Below are 15463 nucleotides of genomic sequence, written 5' to 3' on the forward strand. Positions count from 1 at the left end.
AAGTACTAGGATCAGCTGGGGGGTTGTCTTTTCCCTACCAAAACAAATCTTTTTTATCAATCCAAAAACAAGCAAACATTATCCTTCAATCCAGATGCAAATAATACAATAGTAACTTACCGAATTGAAGTTGTTTCTAGCACAAGTTCTGAAATTGTGGCCCACTGCACTACAGCTAGAACATCTCATTCTCACATATCTTCGTTTCAATTTCTTGGCTGTTGGTGGAGCCAACTCATCAAGTTCAACTCTTCTGCTTTTCTTAGGCCTACCAGGTTAAGTCTTCCCAATTGGCTTAATCATTCCAACCTTGCCACTTCTAGGCCACTCATCTTGATTCCTAATTGGAAAAATTTGCTAAGAGTATGATTTCATGTAGTATTCCTTGGTATACCATTTGGAGACATATGTTACTGGACCCTCCCTTTTATGTCAAATAGCAGCAACAACATGGCTACATGGAATACCAGTGAGTTCCCATCTTCTACAAGAGCAGACCCAATCCGCCAAATCAACAGAGTACATGCCCCCGTACATGTTCATCACCTGGTACATAAATTCACTCCCTTTGGTGGGAATGTGACTTCCAGCTTCTACCTTGTTCTTTTCAAGAACAGTTGCGACCCTTGGTGCAATGTTAGACTCCCACATTATAACTGAATGCCTATTTTTAGTGAGCCTTTGCATCATGTACATCCTAATACGCTCCAACATCGACAATATTGGTCTATCTCTGGCTGCCAATATTGACTTTGTACCATTGAATCCATCACACATGTTATTTACAAGTATATCACACTTAGGCTGAGTCCTAAAGTGTGATCTACTCTAGTGATGTGGACCTACAGCCAATAACCAATTGTATGATTCCTTATCAATTGATTTGATCTCCAACATCACAGCTTCAAATCTCCTAATAGTTACCTCTCTTGCAGCTTTCCATAAAAGGTCTTTCAAGGTTTTATCCCTGAAAACTTTGTTGAAATTCTTCTCTAGATGCCTTGCACAATGCCTGTGCTTGGCCTCAGGTACACCCTCATCCCACAAACCCTTCAAGGCTTGCTCTAAACCTTTTTGCTTGTCTGTAATAAAGCTCCAGTGGTTTAAGTTTTCAATTTTGAAGTCCACCTTCAAAAGGTCCAGAAACCAGCTCCTTGAATCCTTATTTTCTATCTTAACAACAACAAATGCTATAGGATACATTTGGTTATTCCCATCTATTCCAAATGCTGTTAAAAGTTGTCCTGGATGTACACGTTTAATGTGGCAGCCATCCAACCCAATTAAAGGTCTACAACCCTCGTTGAAACCTGCTTTTAATCCAGCATAGCAAATATTTAATGTGACAATTTTAGATCAAAAAAACATTTAATGTGACAATTACTGAATAATTAAAGTTTGGGTGGTCTCAAAATATGCTTTCAAACCTGCTTTTAGTATTTGTTATCAAGCAAAGTCAAACACACACACACACACACACCAATACACAACAGACCCCACGCACCCCACACACCCCAATCGACCTAACAAAGCACTACAGAAAACTCCAAAAGACACTATCTAAGATTCCTTTGACCAAACTCATTTTGCACAACCAAAAAAACTTCATTTTGTGAGGACAAAGCTCTAAAAGATTCATTCTTTCCTCTCCATCTTCTCCATCCCAAAAACTGACCCAATACAAAATCAAAAAGAATAAAAAGTAAACATTAAATACTCACCATAAAAGGGAATCTCGTTCTCATCCCTACACTCATTTGGGTGTCCTTTCTTTTTTCTTAATGCTCTGGTTTTCTTCTTCCCCATCACCGTCGACAGAGGCTTCAGATTCAATCCTTCAACTTTAGATTCAATCCTTTGGCTTCAAATTCCCCCCTTCGGATTCGGTTTTCTTCACTCTTGTAACTACGTTTCACCAAAAAAAAGCCTTAAAATTGCCCCCAAACTAATCAGATCGATCCACGAAAACCCCTTAGAGTCTTACTATCTTCCTTCGTTGTTCTCATGGTAGTTTCAATGGCAGTAATGACGTGTAATGCCAAAATAATCCTTTATATTACCACATCAGCCCATATATTGCCATATCATGCAGCCTATCTTATGTGTTATGACACATCATCATAAATTGTAAAAAAAAACTAACGAAATGCCCATAAATTACTAACGTTAAAAGTTCGGGAGAAATTTAAAACATCCCGAATCATTCGAGGGCACTTTCATACAAAGGTTATAGTTCGGGGGGCAAAAATGCTATTTATTCTTTTTATTTATAATATATTTTAGTTGATGAGAAAAATAACTAATATGTTAAAATATACTTTTGTTATTATTCTAAAAATTGTATGTATATGTTTATGTAAACATAATTTAAAACTTAAATATTATTAATATATGTTTTTTAATATGTCTCATTTTAACAAAATAAACTAATATAAACACAAATTATTATCATAGGTAAACTTTTAGAATATATTTTACCCTAATGTTTTATTTAATTAGTTAATCTCATAAACCATATAAATTTTTAAATTTTTTATTTTTATTTTAAATTAAATTTAATATATTATTAGGAATACTACTGATTTCTAACTTCAATTCTTATAAATTAATAACTTATTCTTATTCTGATTTATCGTAAATAATTACACCATTTGAGTATGATTAATCATATAATAATAGAAAAAAGATTATGGAAAGTTCAACGGTCAAAATAATCTATATAAATATAAGTCTATAAGAATTTGTTACGACATCTTCAAACAGAATTTTTTTTAGTATTAATATATTACAATTAGGGTAAGAATCTAAATTTTCTTTAACAAAATCCAAATAATTCAACCAAACTTTGTTATATGCCAAATTATTCTTATGACTAAATAAAATGCGATAATATGCACTAACTCTAGCTAATGGCCAAATAAATAAGTAATATCTTAAGTCAACACACCACAACACCATTTACTACAACTGCATTAGTATTCAGTTTGAATTAAAAAAATATATATATTATAATTCTGAAAGATGAATATACAAAATTCTACACTTAATGATGTGTGACATTTTTCCAACCAAACACCCATATAGTATATAGCTAGGTAAAATTCAGCTATTGCCATGTTAAAAATAAAATGATTTTATATATAACAAAAGTAAAATTTTGAAATAGATATTTATTCTATATTATCATCTTACACTAGCAAAATAATAATATCAATGAAGCTAATTGTTTGTGTTTGTTTTAGTTTTGTTTAATAATGGTGTTTATTACCCATGTTCCTGGACGACTTTGGTTTTTGTCATAATTTTTGTTCGATCATTCCCTTCATTCAAATTATTTAAGATTCTATACCTTCTTGGTTTGGCTCGATGATTCTATTTAGTTTTGTCGATTTATTAAAATGTATTACCAAAGAGGCTTTTGTCATAATTTTTGTTCGATCATTCCTGTAATGCCTTGGATTCCCTAATGCGGTTTAATGGCTGGATTAGTAGGTCGGGAGGTCCATAACTGTTTAATTATGCCATTAATTGATAATATGCATGTTTATGTGAATTATATTATAATATAATGTTATATGCATGCATGTGGGTCCACATTTCGTTACAGGGGTGTTTTGGTAATTTGGCCCGTTGAGGGCGTAATTGTACAATTGTATGCATGTCGGTGATATATTGTTCAAGCCACATTATAATGTGGGTTTGTTCGAGCTATTCGGCATGAGACGATCTTGGAATTTTAATTAGCAGTTTAGTCATAACAGGTTTAAGTTCGGGGCTCGGGATGAGTCTCAGGGTGATTTTAATGATTAGAGCGTTGCCGGTAAATAATGGGTAACGGGATATGAATTATTGGTGTTTGAGATTATCGAGAATAGCGGGAATTGGAGAGCGTTAATTATGATTAACGAGATAGGTGGGGAAATACCAATTTTGCCCTTGGGAGCCTTTAGAAACCCTTATTAGACCTAGGGGTATTTTGGTCTTTTCACCCCTAGGATAGATATAACCATTTATGGCTGTAAAAAAAGAAGTAGAAAACAGAGTATAGTTCAAGAGCTTTCCCGTACATTTTCTCCTTCAGTTTCCTTTGTGATTTTTGAGCCATTCTTGAGGATTTAAGCTTGGGAAGTAAGCCTTGGGAGTTTGGGAGTGTGTTCCACCATTGAAGAGCATCATAAGCTGAGCTTGGGGTAAGTTTCTAGCCATTGAATTCTCTGGTTTTCCCTGTTTTGGTTCTAGTTTTCAGTTGTGATTTCTAGGTTGAATGATTGGTTTTGTTGGGAGTTTTGGCTAGGGTTCTTATGGTTGTGATGCTTGGGGTATGTGAGGATGGTTTTTGGGTTCATTTGGCACCAAAAATGGGATTTGGAAGCATTGGAAACAGGTTGGAATCGAAGGAGTCGAAGAAGAAGGTTTCAGGGGAGTGCTAGTCTGGGGGTAGCGCTACAGCGCCCATCCTAGGGCGCTATAGCGCTACACAGGATGATTTTGGGCGGTTTGGGGGTTCTGAGTATAGCGTTGGGGCGCTAGGGAGCAGCGCTACTCTATTCCTCCAAAGTCCCGTTTTGAGTGTTTTTAAGTGTTTTTGGCTCGGGGTTTCAATCCTTAAGGCCCGGGATCGAATCTACTCACCGTGTGGGCATGTTTCGAGGTCCCGAGAGTGGGGTTTAGGTTAAGACCCTTTTATTGTTGATTTAATTAATGGAGGTTATAATTGGTTATGGTTAGGTAACCGCTAAGGAATCAAAGGTCGATCGTTCTCAAGAGTCGTTCTTGTTTTATTCTCGCTCAAACCGGATGTGAGAAAACTGCACCCTGTGTATATGACATGCATGATTGTTGTTGAGGCATGTTGGTTGATAAATGTGGACATTGATTGCATATTAAATGCTAGAGGATGTTGTTTACTTGTGTATGGCACTGACTAGTCAGGGACGGCACTGGTCGCATATCACTGACCTGAGAGTCAGAAATGGCATAAGCGTCCTGAACGCAGGGCCGAATGAAGATTAGATCTAATCGATATCAGCGTTGAATGACTCCAAGGCATTAATGCTGGACCGACCCTAAGGTCGATGAAACTTATAAGCGCTTGGCTAGTCTAGGACTAGTTACTCAAAGCCAGGGCCTAAGGCCTAGGTGACTGCTTGTCACATGGCTAGGGAACAGTGTTCCATAGTTATGACTCTAGAGTCATGACGAAGGTTATGTTGGTGACTAGTCATCATGCACCTATCATGTTTAAGCTAGTGAAAGGTTCACTTATCTGTTAAGCCCTGGTGACCCTATCGTCACCTAGCTAAAGGGAGTTGTACCCACCTTAGTGACTTTTGCAACTGTCACTCCTTTATTTTGGACTGAAGTCACGAATGATTATTATGATCATTGTTGATATTATATCATGCTATATTGTGTTTTCTTGCTGGGCCATAGCTCATGGGTGCTATGTGGTGCAAGTAAAGGGAAAGAAAAGCTCACCCAGTCTTGAGTGGAGAGCTTAGGTGGTGTTGTGTACATATGTAGCCGCTTAACCACCACGGCCAAGGAGTTCTCAGAGGAACTAAGGGGTTTACCCTATTTTTGTCGCTTAGGTCGGCGGGTTTGTAATTTTGAAACAGTAACGACCATTTTGAGTTGTAAATAACTTGTAAAAGTTGTTATGGGCCCATGTACGGTTTTATGCATTTAATAAAATATATCATTTCTTTTTTATTGGTTTTCCACCTTAGCCTGTTAATAACACTTAGAGCACGTTTTTAACCAAAGGACTCGGGTAGCGAGTCAAATTTCCGGTTCACTGTTCACCATAACTGTTTTGGAGTAACCAGGGCGTTACAATTCCCTTCATTCAAATTATTTAAGATTCTATACTTTCTTGGTTTGGGTCGATGACCCTATTTATTAGTTTTGTTGATTTATTAAAATGTATTATCAAAGAAAAACAACTCTTATTTTCTGTGTGCGGGGTTTGGATTAGATTGTCTTCTTTGACGTTGTGCCTCTTGGTATTCTATCATTGTAAACGGCTCGATATATTAATATTGATCATCTCTTTGTAAGATTTGTACTTGCTCTTTCAGCACGTCAGACTTGTATTGGATTTTGTTCCATTTTAATCATACAATGAAATTTCATTTCCCCTAAAAAATATGCTCAAATTTCTCATTTTATCATTGGTTTTGGGTCATTTACTCTTCTCTTCAAATAAAAGTGATTGTAAGTGTTGCATTCTTCTAGAAAAAAAACATTATAATCTTCCATATCATCCACTCATCTCAAACATGGAGAATATATATATTAAAACTCACACTAAGATTTTGATTATTTTTACAAATCTTTATGCTTAGTTATAATTTTATGATTCCTTTTTTAAAGATAAAGAAGAAGAAGAATCAAGAAATAAAAGGACAATGAGAATAATAATAATAGAGTAGAAAGTTTGATTCAATCCATAAAGAAGCTCTTAAAATAAATTCACATATATAATAAGATTGATGAATAACTTGAGTGAAGAAACAATTGGTTTTTAAAAGCACAACTTTTCTTTCTTTTTTTATTTAAAAAAAAACATACTAAATAAAAAATAGAGATAGTGGTTTTTTTTCCCTATATATATGCTAAAACCAAATGGCTTTCATTGATGGGAATGATCCCAACAAGAAATTGGCCCCACTAATGTTCTCACTTCAATCATATTTGAAAATTGTCACAACCTTTCTATTAATAAATTTATAAGGTACATCTTAGATGTACGGACAATTTCACATATTCTTCTTGAGATTTACTACTTCATGAACCAACAAGTTCAAGCCCTTGATTGTGACTTTCTTTTTTCTTATTTGAAAGAATCTTGTTATGTAACATTGAGTAGTTGTTTTTTGTATTTTATGGTTTGAAAATTTACATATTTTGAGTTGCTTTGTTTTTTGGGCTTTTTACCTAAATGTACATGTGTTGTTAGGTACCATTCTAGTACAAGATTCAAGTACATGTATTGTTAGGTACCATTCTAGTACAAGTGGTGGAATCTATGGTGCTCATTACCACGTGTCCTATAACAGTTTCTCTACTCTATTTTTCAAAATACATTACTAAAAAAAAAATATTTTTTATTTTACTTCAAATTTTTACATTACACTATATAGCAGATTCTTTATATTTTCTCTTTACAACATTTAAATATTATATTTCTAGATATTATTTATTTATTTAAATAAAAGAAGATGAGAGAGAAAGAAAGAGAGAAGAATAAAAAATAATAATTAAATAAGTTTAAATGATGAATAGTGTGTAGCTAAATGTGGAGAAGGATATACCTTAAATGTTTAGCTTAGCTAAATTTCTTAGCTATTATACATCATCTTATGGAGAAGAATTTTAGTGTTTTTAGCTTTGTAGCTATTTTACATGATTTATTATGAGTGTTGTTAGTATTAAATATTATGTAGATTTTACATAATAGTATTTGTTGTCTTGCCCCAACATCCTCTTGTGCTCACTAGTATTATTGAAAATATTATATTAGTATGTGGTGCTTACTAAAAATGTGTATGAGTGTAACCTTGTTTAAAAATCAACATTTTTTCTACCCTAACTCCAAGGTTGAGTGGGAGAAATTCAATTAAGTTTTTTCGGAACAATTATCACGAGTGGTGGTAGCATGATGGTAAGGGATGAACCTACTATAACTCTCGTGACAGTAATCCAATAATGTCCAATAAAGTTTGAATTATTATACTTTTCTTGTGGGCCTTCCTTTTCGAGGTTGATGAACGTTAACGCTAGTGGATTTCTATTTCACCTGCGATACCAATAGATTTCTTAAATAGCATTGGATTGGGAGCATGATAAAACCATGGATCTCCTTGTAACTTAGCAAAAAAAAAAGAAATAGAACACTAGCCTCTTCTCATTGCACTCAAATCTACCTTCATTTCAACTTCTCATTGAAATCTTCTGATACCTACAACTAATGAAATTCTACGCATGAAGAGAGTTGACAAAACAACCAGAACTACCTGTTTAATCCCAGCAAATATAAACTCAAAAATAGAAAATTTTGTGAACCCTCTGCCCAAGAAACCAAAATGAATTCAGGTATGACCTCTCTTGTTGTAAAATACTGATTTTTTTATTTATTTTTTAATTAAATTTCTCCATAGCATTTAAAAAAGGAAGTCTTAGAATATGGTTAGAATAAAATTAGTAAAAATAACTCTAGCTATATCTCTGGAGTTCATAGTTATTAAAAGCTAAGCCTACAAATCTCTTGTATTTTTCTTCAGTGGTTTAAGTAACACAACACAACAAAGCAACTCACCTAGCCATTATTACAAGACACCATAATTATTTTGGTGAACAAAATCTCTATTATATTACAAATAAACAAAAATGCGTTATTAACATCTACAATCAAAATTCTCTCTTTTCTCTTTTTTTTTCCAGAAAAATTGCTTTTTGTTACTTTAATATGTAACTTGTTATGAATCACAGCCAACTAAAAAAATGGACTTCAATATTTTTTTCCTTGGTGAGCTACAACAGCAACACTGGATCAACTTGCTTCGAATGCTAGTGAGGGAGCTGCTTCTTCACACATCTGTCTGCAAAGTTGGGCTTTGCTGTTCTTTTCGATCGGTATCATCATCATCCCCAGTTTTTTCAATGGAAGCAATTCTATTTTCCGCTGAAGGCAATTCGCCATTCTCTGTCGTGGTTTTACCCTCTTCTCCATTACCGATGACAGGTTTCGGGAGTTCTCTAGACGAAGAAACCGTTAGAAGGCGACCAACTCCTTCGTACGAACTCTTTGCTTCCATGATAACTGCAGCTCCGCCAGGGTAACAACGGCCAAAGCATGTGGCACAATGTGGGTAGACAACCTATACGAAGTGAGTGTAGGCGTGCAAATATTGTTAATGTAAACACAGGCACGCAAAGTGTAAATGAAAATCAGTCATTTCGGTGGAAGAAGTACCTCAATAAAGGCCCGGCAAAGTGAGAGGAAAAGTCCAGATTCGTTTTGTCTAAGCATCCGAGTTGTATTGTATCTCAATAAAGAGTCAGAAACTGTTTGCAATCCCTTGATTAATTCCTGGGCAAGCACGGGCTTTAAACTTATTGGGGCGCATGGACGCAATTCGTTCATCGCTGCAGATACACCTGTTGCCAAAACACACATGGTGTTGGAACAAAATTAATATACGATAGACTTTTATGAAGGCAACCACCTGATTTAACACTTCATATCTATCCAATAATTGGATCAGTAAACATGAAAAACAGAGAAACCATTGTTTCAGTTAATACTATAATGTCTTTTTTTTTTTTCGTCTCCTATGAAAAAAGGAGATAGAGGTCAAAATAGACCTCCCCTCAATAACATTGTAAACCCTCACTTATGCCGGAGGAATACCGTGGTAACAAAGGGAAAGTAAGAAACAAAAATTACGACCACAAATACACCCACTCTCTGCGAAGGTCCAAAAAGAAAACACCATCAAAATCTTTCGTTCTATACACCCACGTGGCTACCCAGAACCTGATTTTATCCCAAAGAGAGTCCACTAAACAAGAGGACTCTTCAAAGATCTTACTATTCCTCTCCAACCAAATAACCCAAAAAGTAGCCAGGACGGTACTCTGCCATAAGCGCACCATCCTCTTTCCTCCCTCTTAACTGAGAAAGGAACAAGTGCGCACAAGAAAAATGCATACACCAAGAGACCCCGAACTCATTTAACACTTTACTCCACAGAGCACTGGCGAAAGAACACTGTAGAAACAAATGACCAATTGACTCACTCTCGTTTTTACAGTTAACACACCAATTTGGCGACAAGTAATAGAAAGGTCTTCTCCTCTGCAAGTTACCATGGGCACTTAACTTGTCTAAAAATAATAACCATCCAAACACTTTAACTTTGGAAGGAACAACACTCTTCCATAACCTCTTCGCCCACGACAACTCCGGGCCTAAATGAGCAAAGGCCAAACTATGAAAGGCCGTCTTGCAACTGAAAACACCGCTACTGTCTGGTTCCAAGATCCTTTTATCCTCCAAAATAGCCTGAAGATCCACAACCTTAAGCAAATCTAACAACTCAATCAAGCTAGGAACCTCTCTATCAAATAAATTCCTTCTAAATCTGAAGTCCCAACCTAGTCTCCTATGGCTCAGGAATCAGTTATTTTCTTTTGAATTAGCATGGAAGAAGATTTGCAATAATTTCATTTTTATGTTCAATCATCAGCCATAGAAACCCTCTTTTTGCTAAAAGTTATCTAAATAATACAGAACATAAGAACACAGCACCTCACAGTTTCAGGCAGAGGAAAATAAATCCACATTGACAATGCAGAGACACAGCTGAGAAAACATATTGAATTTACCATTGACAAAAACAGCAAGTGGTGGATGCTCCATAAGATAAGATGGTGGAGTAACCTCATCCTGAGTTTCTTCACCCGAACTATTTACTGGAAAGCCAACCGCTGGTAGAGGGACCCAACGATGTGAATCCAAGACCAACTGGAGCAACAGAATAATTAATCTTTAGATCAGCTCATAGAAAACAAAACGAAGCCTTCTTCCTGATTCAATACTGATCTGTGTACTTGATATTCATACTAAAACAAACTTGACATTTTACTACTGGTCTAGTTACCTGAAAGTTCTCAACTGCTGTACTCATATTTTTTGAAAACAAGTTGAGCACTGCCCTGCAAAGCAATTGAACTTGATATTTACAATAGGAAACGTTCTTTCAAGACGATATAGGTTTGAAAAGTGACACCCACATCTTATCAAAAGGAACAAAGAGGAAAAAGGGTAAGAAAAACCTACTCTTCAAAAAGAGATGGAAGCAAGCCTCGAAAATCTAGTCCAACCCAACCAAGGCCCATTGCACAATACTGACATTTATAAAGACAAACAAACAATGTCATCATAAATACTATTTTAGTTGTAGAATGATCACGTAATGCTATTAGCAATATATTCTTATTTCTTGACAATATGCATATGTATAGAGCAGTTTGCTTCAAACCTTAAAAAACTATAAACGAACACTACATTTTGATACATGTTTTTTGGAGGAATATTTACTTTCCACCAAAAAAATTGTGACAGAAAATGATTAAGGAGGAGATGCTCACCATGCATTGATCCAATATATTTGACAGAGATCCCCCTTCCGTTATCTTTGGGAGCATGAACTTAAGAGTCTTGAGGTGTGAGGTGATCTGATGCATGGCCCAACTAAAGAGAAGCCCCCCATCGAAGTTTTCTTCACTTCCTGATGTATCATCAGCAAATATTGCTCGATACTGATTAACAACATCAAAGAGATGCATCCTATGGCAGTTTATCATTCCTTTTAAGTACTCATAAGCATTTCTCTGGTCCAGATCTTCCAGTATTCCAGTAAGCCATGCCTCCCGGCATCTCAGGAACTGAAAAATATTGATCAGATAAAAACTTTTTAAAGAACGTGCCAAGAATATGTGAGCAAACTTAATGCCCAAAAACAATAAACATTCATGTCACACACTTATCACCCCCAAATATGTACTGAAATTATGCCCCAAAAAATTAGAAAACATAAATCAATTATAGCCCAACCTGCAAACGCATTTCATACTCGCTGAAGACTCCAATTCGACGCAAGTATCCAATAATTCGCAAACACTCCGGTAGCTGCAAGAAATAAAGTTATATGTCAAGAATGATGCATAAACTCTCAAACTGACCTAGATGAATCAAACTGCTTGCTTGTGTACGCTCATATAATTTGAACATACCTGAATGTTAGAACGAAGTTTCTGAAGAAGCTGAGAAAGAAGAGATTGGGTGGTCTGTCTCACTTCTGCAGTCAGTGCCTGAATAACTGGTAATCTAAGAGACAAAAGGAAAGGAGAGAGAGGATTAAGCCTCATACTATGGTCGTTCATGAAGTTGACTACTTGTACAAAGAAGAGGTAGACAAGAGAATAACATGAACAAAACACTCACTTGGGGTGCATAGTTGAAAGTTTACAAACAAATGCTTCCAAGTCAAGAGCTTCATCAAAGTTCCCATTCCTTACACATCTGAAAAGGGGGGATAATAATGATGCTGTTATTAACAAGATGTTACAATTACTAAAATAATCAAAAAAATGTCTTTACTTACTAAAAAAAACCAGATAATTGTCATGTTCTTTCAACAATAATTTTTGCATAATTTATTAATAAGAACAGATGTAGACTCGAGAGAAAATAAGAGAGTAAAGATTAAATCCTAGTTAATAATAATAATAATAATTCCTATAGTATTTCATTTCTTATTCTACATCATTCAAACATACGCTGGCCATAATAGTCTCCATAGTAGTCCAAAAGTTATCCAATTTGGTGTAAAGAATTAAAAGCTTGTTATACTCCCTTGAAAGTCATGGTGAATGGTAAATATCATACAAACAGTAATAAAAGAATGGAAAGTATTAAAGACTAATGTCCTTAATCCTAGTAATAAAACAGTAAATGAGCAATTACATAAATAGGATGCATAGTAGTTCATCCTCGATATGAGATTTATATCTACTTATAGCTGCAACTTTTCAATACAATGAAGAAGAAAAAGATCACAAGAAATCTAACTCAAACTCATTTTTCCCAGACTCTAATTCTAACTCTATCTCTCATACACAAATTTGGCACCCTATTTTATGTGCATTCTCTGCATAAGATGATCATTGTCTAATACAATAACGCTACATAAAAAAAACAAAGCAATAGGAAACGTGCCAAAAACTAACAGGCAGCATCAGCAATAAGCAACAGGGAGGCTGCATTTTATGGTGTCAATACTGTCAAAAAATTTGGGAAGTTTTGAGCTCCTGGGTACTTGATGTCCAGTAGGTGATGCCAGGAGCAGGGTAGCAAGCAGTGGCTGGTGGGGCTTAATTTGAGGCAGGTCATATGGAGTTTGATTGTATAAGAGGAAGAAAAGAAAATTCTTGATCATATTCCTTAAAATTCACTATCTAGTTCTCAGACCTGGCTTTGTCTAATTGGCTTTATAAACAGATGTTAAAAGAATCAGCAATAGGCAACAGGGAGGCTGCATTTTATGGTGTCAATACTGTCAAAAAATTTGGGAAGTTTTGAGCTTCTGGGTACTTGATGTCCAGTAGGTGATGCCAGGAGCAGGGTAGCAAGCGGTGGCAGGTGGGGCTTAATTTGAGGCAGGTCATATGGAGTTTGATTGTATAAGAGGAAGAAAAGAAAATTCTTGATCATATCCTTAAAATTCACTATCTAGTTCTCAGACCTGGCTTTGTCTAATTGGCTTTATAAACAGATGTTATAAGAATCAGCAATAGGCAACAGGGAGGCTGCATTTTATGGTGTCAATACTGTCAAAAAATTTGGGAAGTTTTGAGCTCCTGGGTACTTGATGTCCAGTAGGTGATGCCAGGAGCAGGGTAGCAAGCAGTGGCTGGTGGGGCTTAATTTGAGGCAGGTCATATGGAGTTTGATTGTATAAGAGGAAGAAAAGAAAATTCTTGATCATATCCTTAAAATTCACTATCTAGTTCTCAGACCTGGCTTTGTCTAATTGGCTTTATAAACAGATGTTATAAGAATCAGCAATAGGCAACAGGGAGGCTGCATTTTATGGTGTCAATACTGTCAAAAAATTTGGGAAGTTTTGAGCTCCTGGGTACTTGATGTCCAGTAGGTGATGCCAGGAGCAGGGTAGCAAGCAGTGGCTGGTGGGGCTTAATTTGAGGCAGGTCATATGGAGTTTGATTGTATAAGAGGAAGAAAAGAAAAATTCTTGATCATATTCTCAGACCTGGCTTTGTCTAATTGGCTTTATAAACAGATGTGAACTAATATTATCTTCACTGATTAGATTCAGCAGTAGAATGTCTATCTGTGACACATAAAATCCACAGAGTTGACATAACTAGAAAAAATAGTACATTGAAGCCTTAAACAAATAGATATGCACTTGTATTTCATAAGACTCTCCAGAAAGTAAACTCTCCAACAAAAGGCCCTGACAGTAATTTTAGATACATACGTACGTGTCCATAAGCTGAGGAATTTCAAGTAAGTCAAGCAAAGTACTGTGATTTGCAAGCAAAATTTGGTTCATCTTCCGCTTATCCAAAATCTGCTCTGCAGATTCAACGAATTCCGTGCATCCAGATGTCAACTTTGGGATCTCACCTATCTACAAGGAAAACAATTACACCTTAGCAAGACCAAAATTCCCCCAAAACCATTAAAAGCCATGAAAATACTACCATAATTTCAGCTCTACCCATCAAAACTCAATCGAAATTTACATTAGCTAATCAGACTTTGCTACCAAAAACATAAATCCAAGTCCAAAATTCCAATGCAAAAAAAAATCCACAACTTATACAACAATGCCACCGAATTCACGAAACGAACTGAATTTCAGAACACAAAAAACAGAGATAGAGAAGCTACCATACCATTGATTCAAGATGCTTATCAATGGAAGATACTTCCCCCCGAATCGCGAGCAAGGCATCAGCAGCAGCAATGAAAGCTCGGTAATTACCGACCGCCACCTCTTGCATTTGCCTCCGAATTCTCTCTGCATCGACTCGAAGAAGCTCAGGTTCCTGAAAATTCAAACCAATCAAACAAGATCCCAGAATGAAACCATGATAACGAGAGAGAAAGAGGAATACCTTGTGGAGGCGATCGAGAGTGAAGGAAAGGAGCTCGGAAACGTAGGGTTGCTGAGAGGCGGAGGCCAGAGGGAGAAGGCCGCCGACCGCGGAGGAGTCCTCCGCCCCATTGTCGAACTCCATGGAAATCGTGAATGAGATTCCTAGGGTTTTTGGATCTGGTGGAGTAATCGTCTGCTGAGTTTTTCGGATCTGATATTATATATGCTTTGCTTTGGTTAGAGTTTCATTCATGGAAGTTGGAACTGAAGAAAACCCAGGCCAGACCAGACCAGCCATGTCAGGAGGAGAAAAACGAAAGAAAAAAGATAATGAAACGACGTAGTTTCATGAAAACGATACACATTAGCTATAACGACATCATTTCATAAAACGATATATATCCGAAGAAACGACATATTTTCGCAAAACTCATAAAACGACATAATTTCGTGAAAACGGCATTGTTCCGAAAACCTGTGAGAGGAGCATCATTAAAAATGTTGAAAAAGATTATTAAGGCTAAGTTTGCAATGCCCTATGTATTGTATTAAATTAGGGGAACACTATGTTTGGAATCAACTTGGGTATTGTATTAATCATTATAATTACAAATTTTAATACAATACTAATTATATTATTCAATACATAAAAATTTGTACGTGTTAGCTTGTATTGTAATATTTTTTAGATTAAGTTGTATTGTGGTAAGGTCTGGGGAAGGGGCCGGAGCCGAGGCCGAGGCCGAGGTTAAGCTAGGGGCCGAGGT

General features: G+C 36.0%; 1 protein-coding gene across 1 annotated transcript; it reads right to left on the minus strand.

Annotated features, from left to right (window-relative positions):
- Window positions 1-8242: 8242 nt before the first annotated feature.
- LOC133807025 (conserved oligomeric Golgi complex subunit 8-like) lies at window positions 8243-14973 on the minus strand. Its single transcript, XM_062245146.1, has 12 exons — window positions 14716-14973; window positions 14494-14646; window positions 14077-14225; window positions 12014-12091; window positions 11803-11896; window positions 11624-11698; window positions 11158-11454; window positions 10847-10914; window positions 10668-10722; window positions 10393-10531; window positions 8978-9162; window positions 8243-8882 (listed from the first exon to the last, which is right to left on the minus strand). The coding sequence occupies exons 1-12, from the start codon at window positions 14836-14838 to the stop codon at window positions 8592-8594; spliced, it is 1707 nt and encodes a 568-aa protein (XP_062101130.1). The 5' UTR covers window positions 14839-14973; the 3' UTR covers window positions 8243-8591.
- Window positions 14974-15463: the final 490 nt, after the last annotated feature.

The sequence above is a fragment of the Humulus lupulus genome, chromosome X, assembly GCF_963169125.1.
Source record: "Humulus lupulus chromosome X, drHumLupu1.1, whole genome shotgun sequence".
Lineage (NCBI taxonomy): Eukaryota > Viridiplantae > Streptophyta > Magnoliopsida > Rosales > Cannabaceae > Humulus > Humulus lupulus.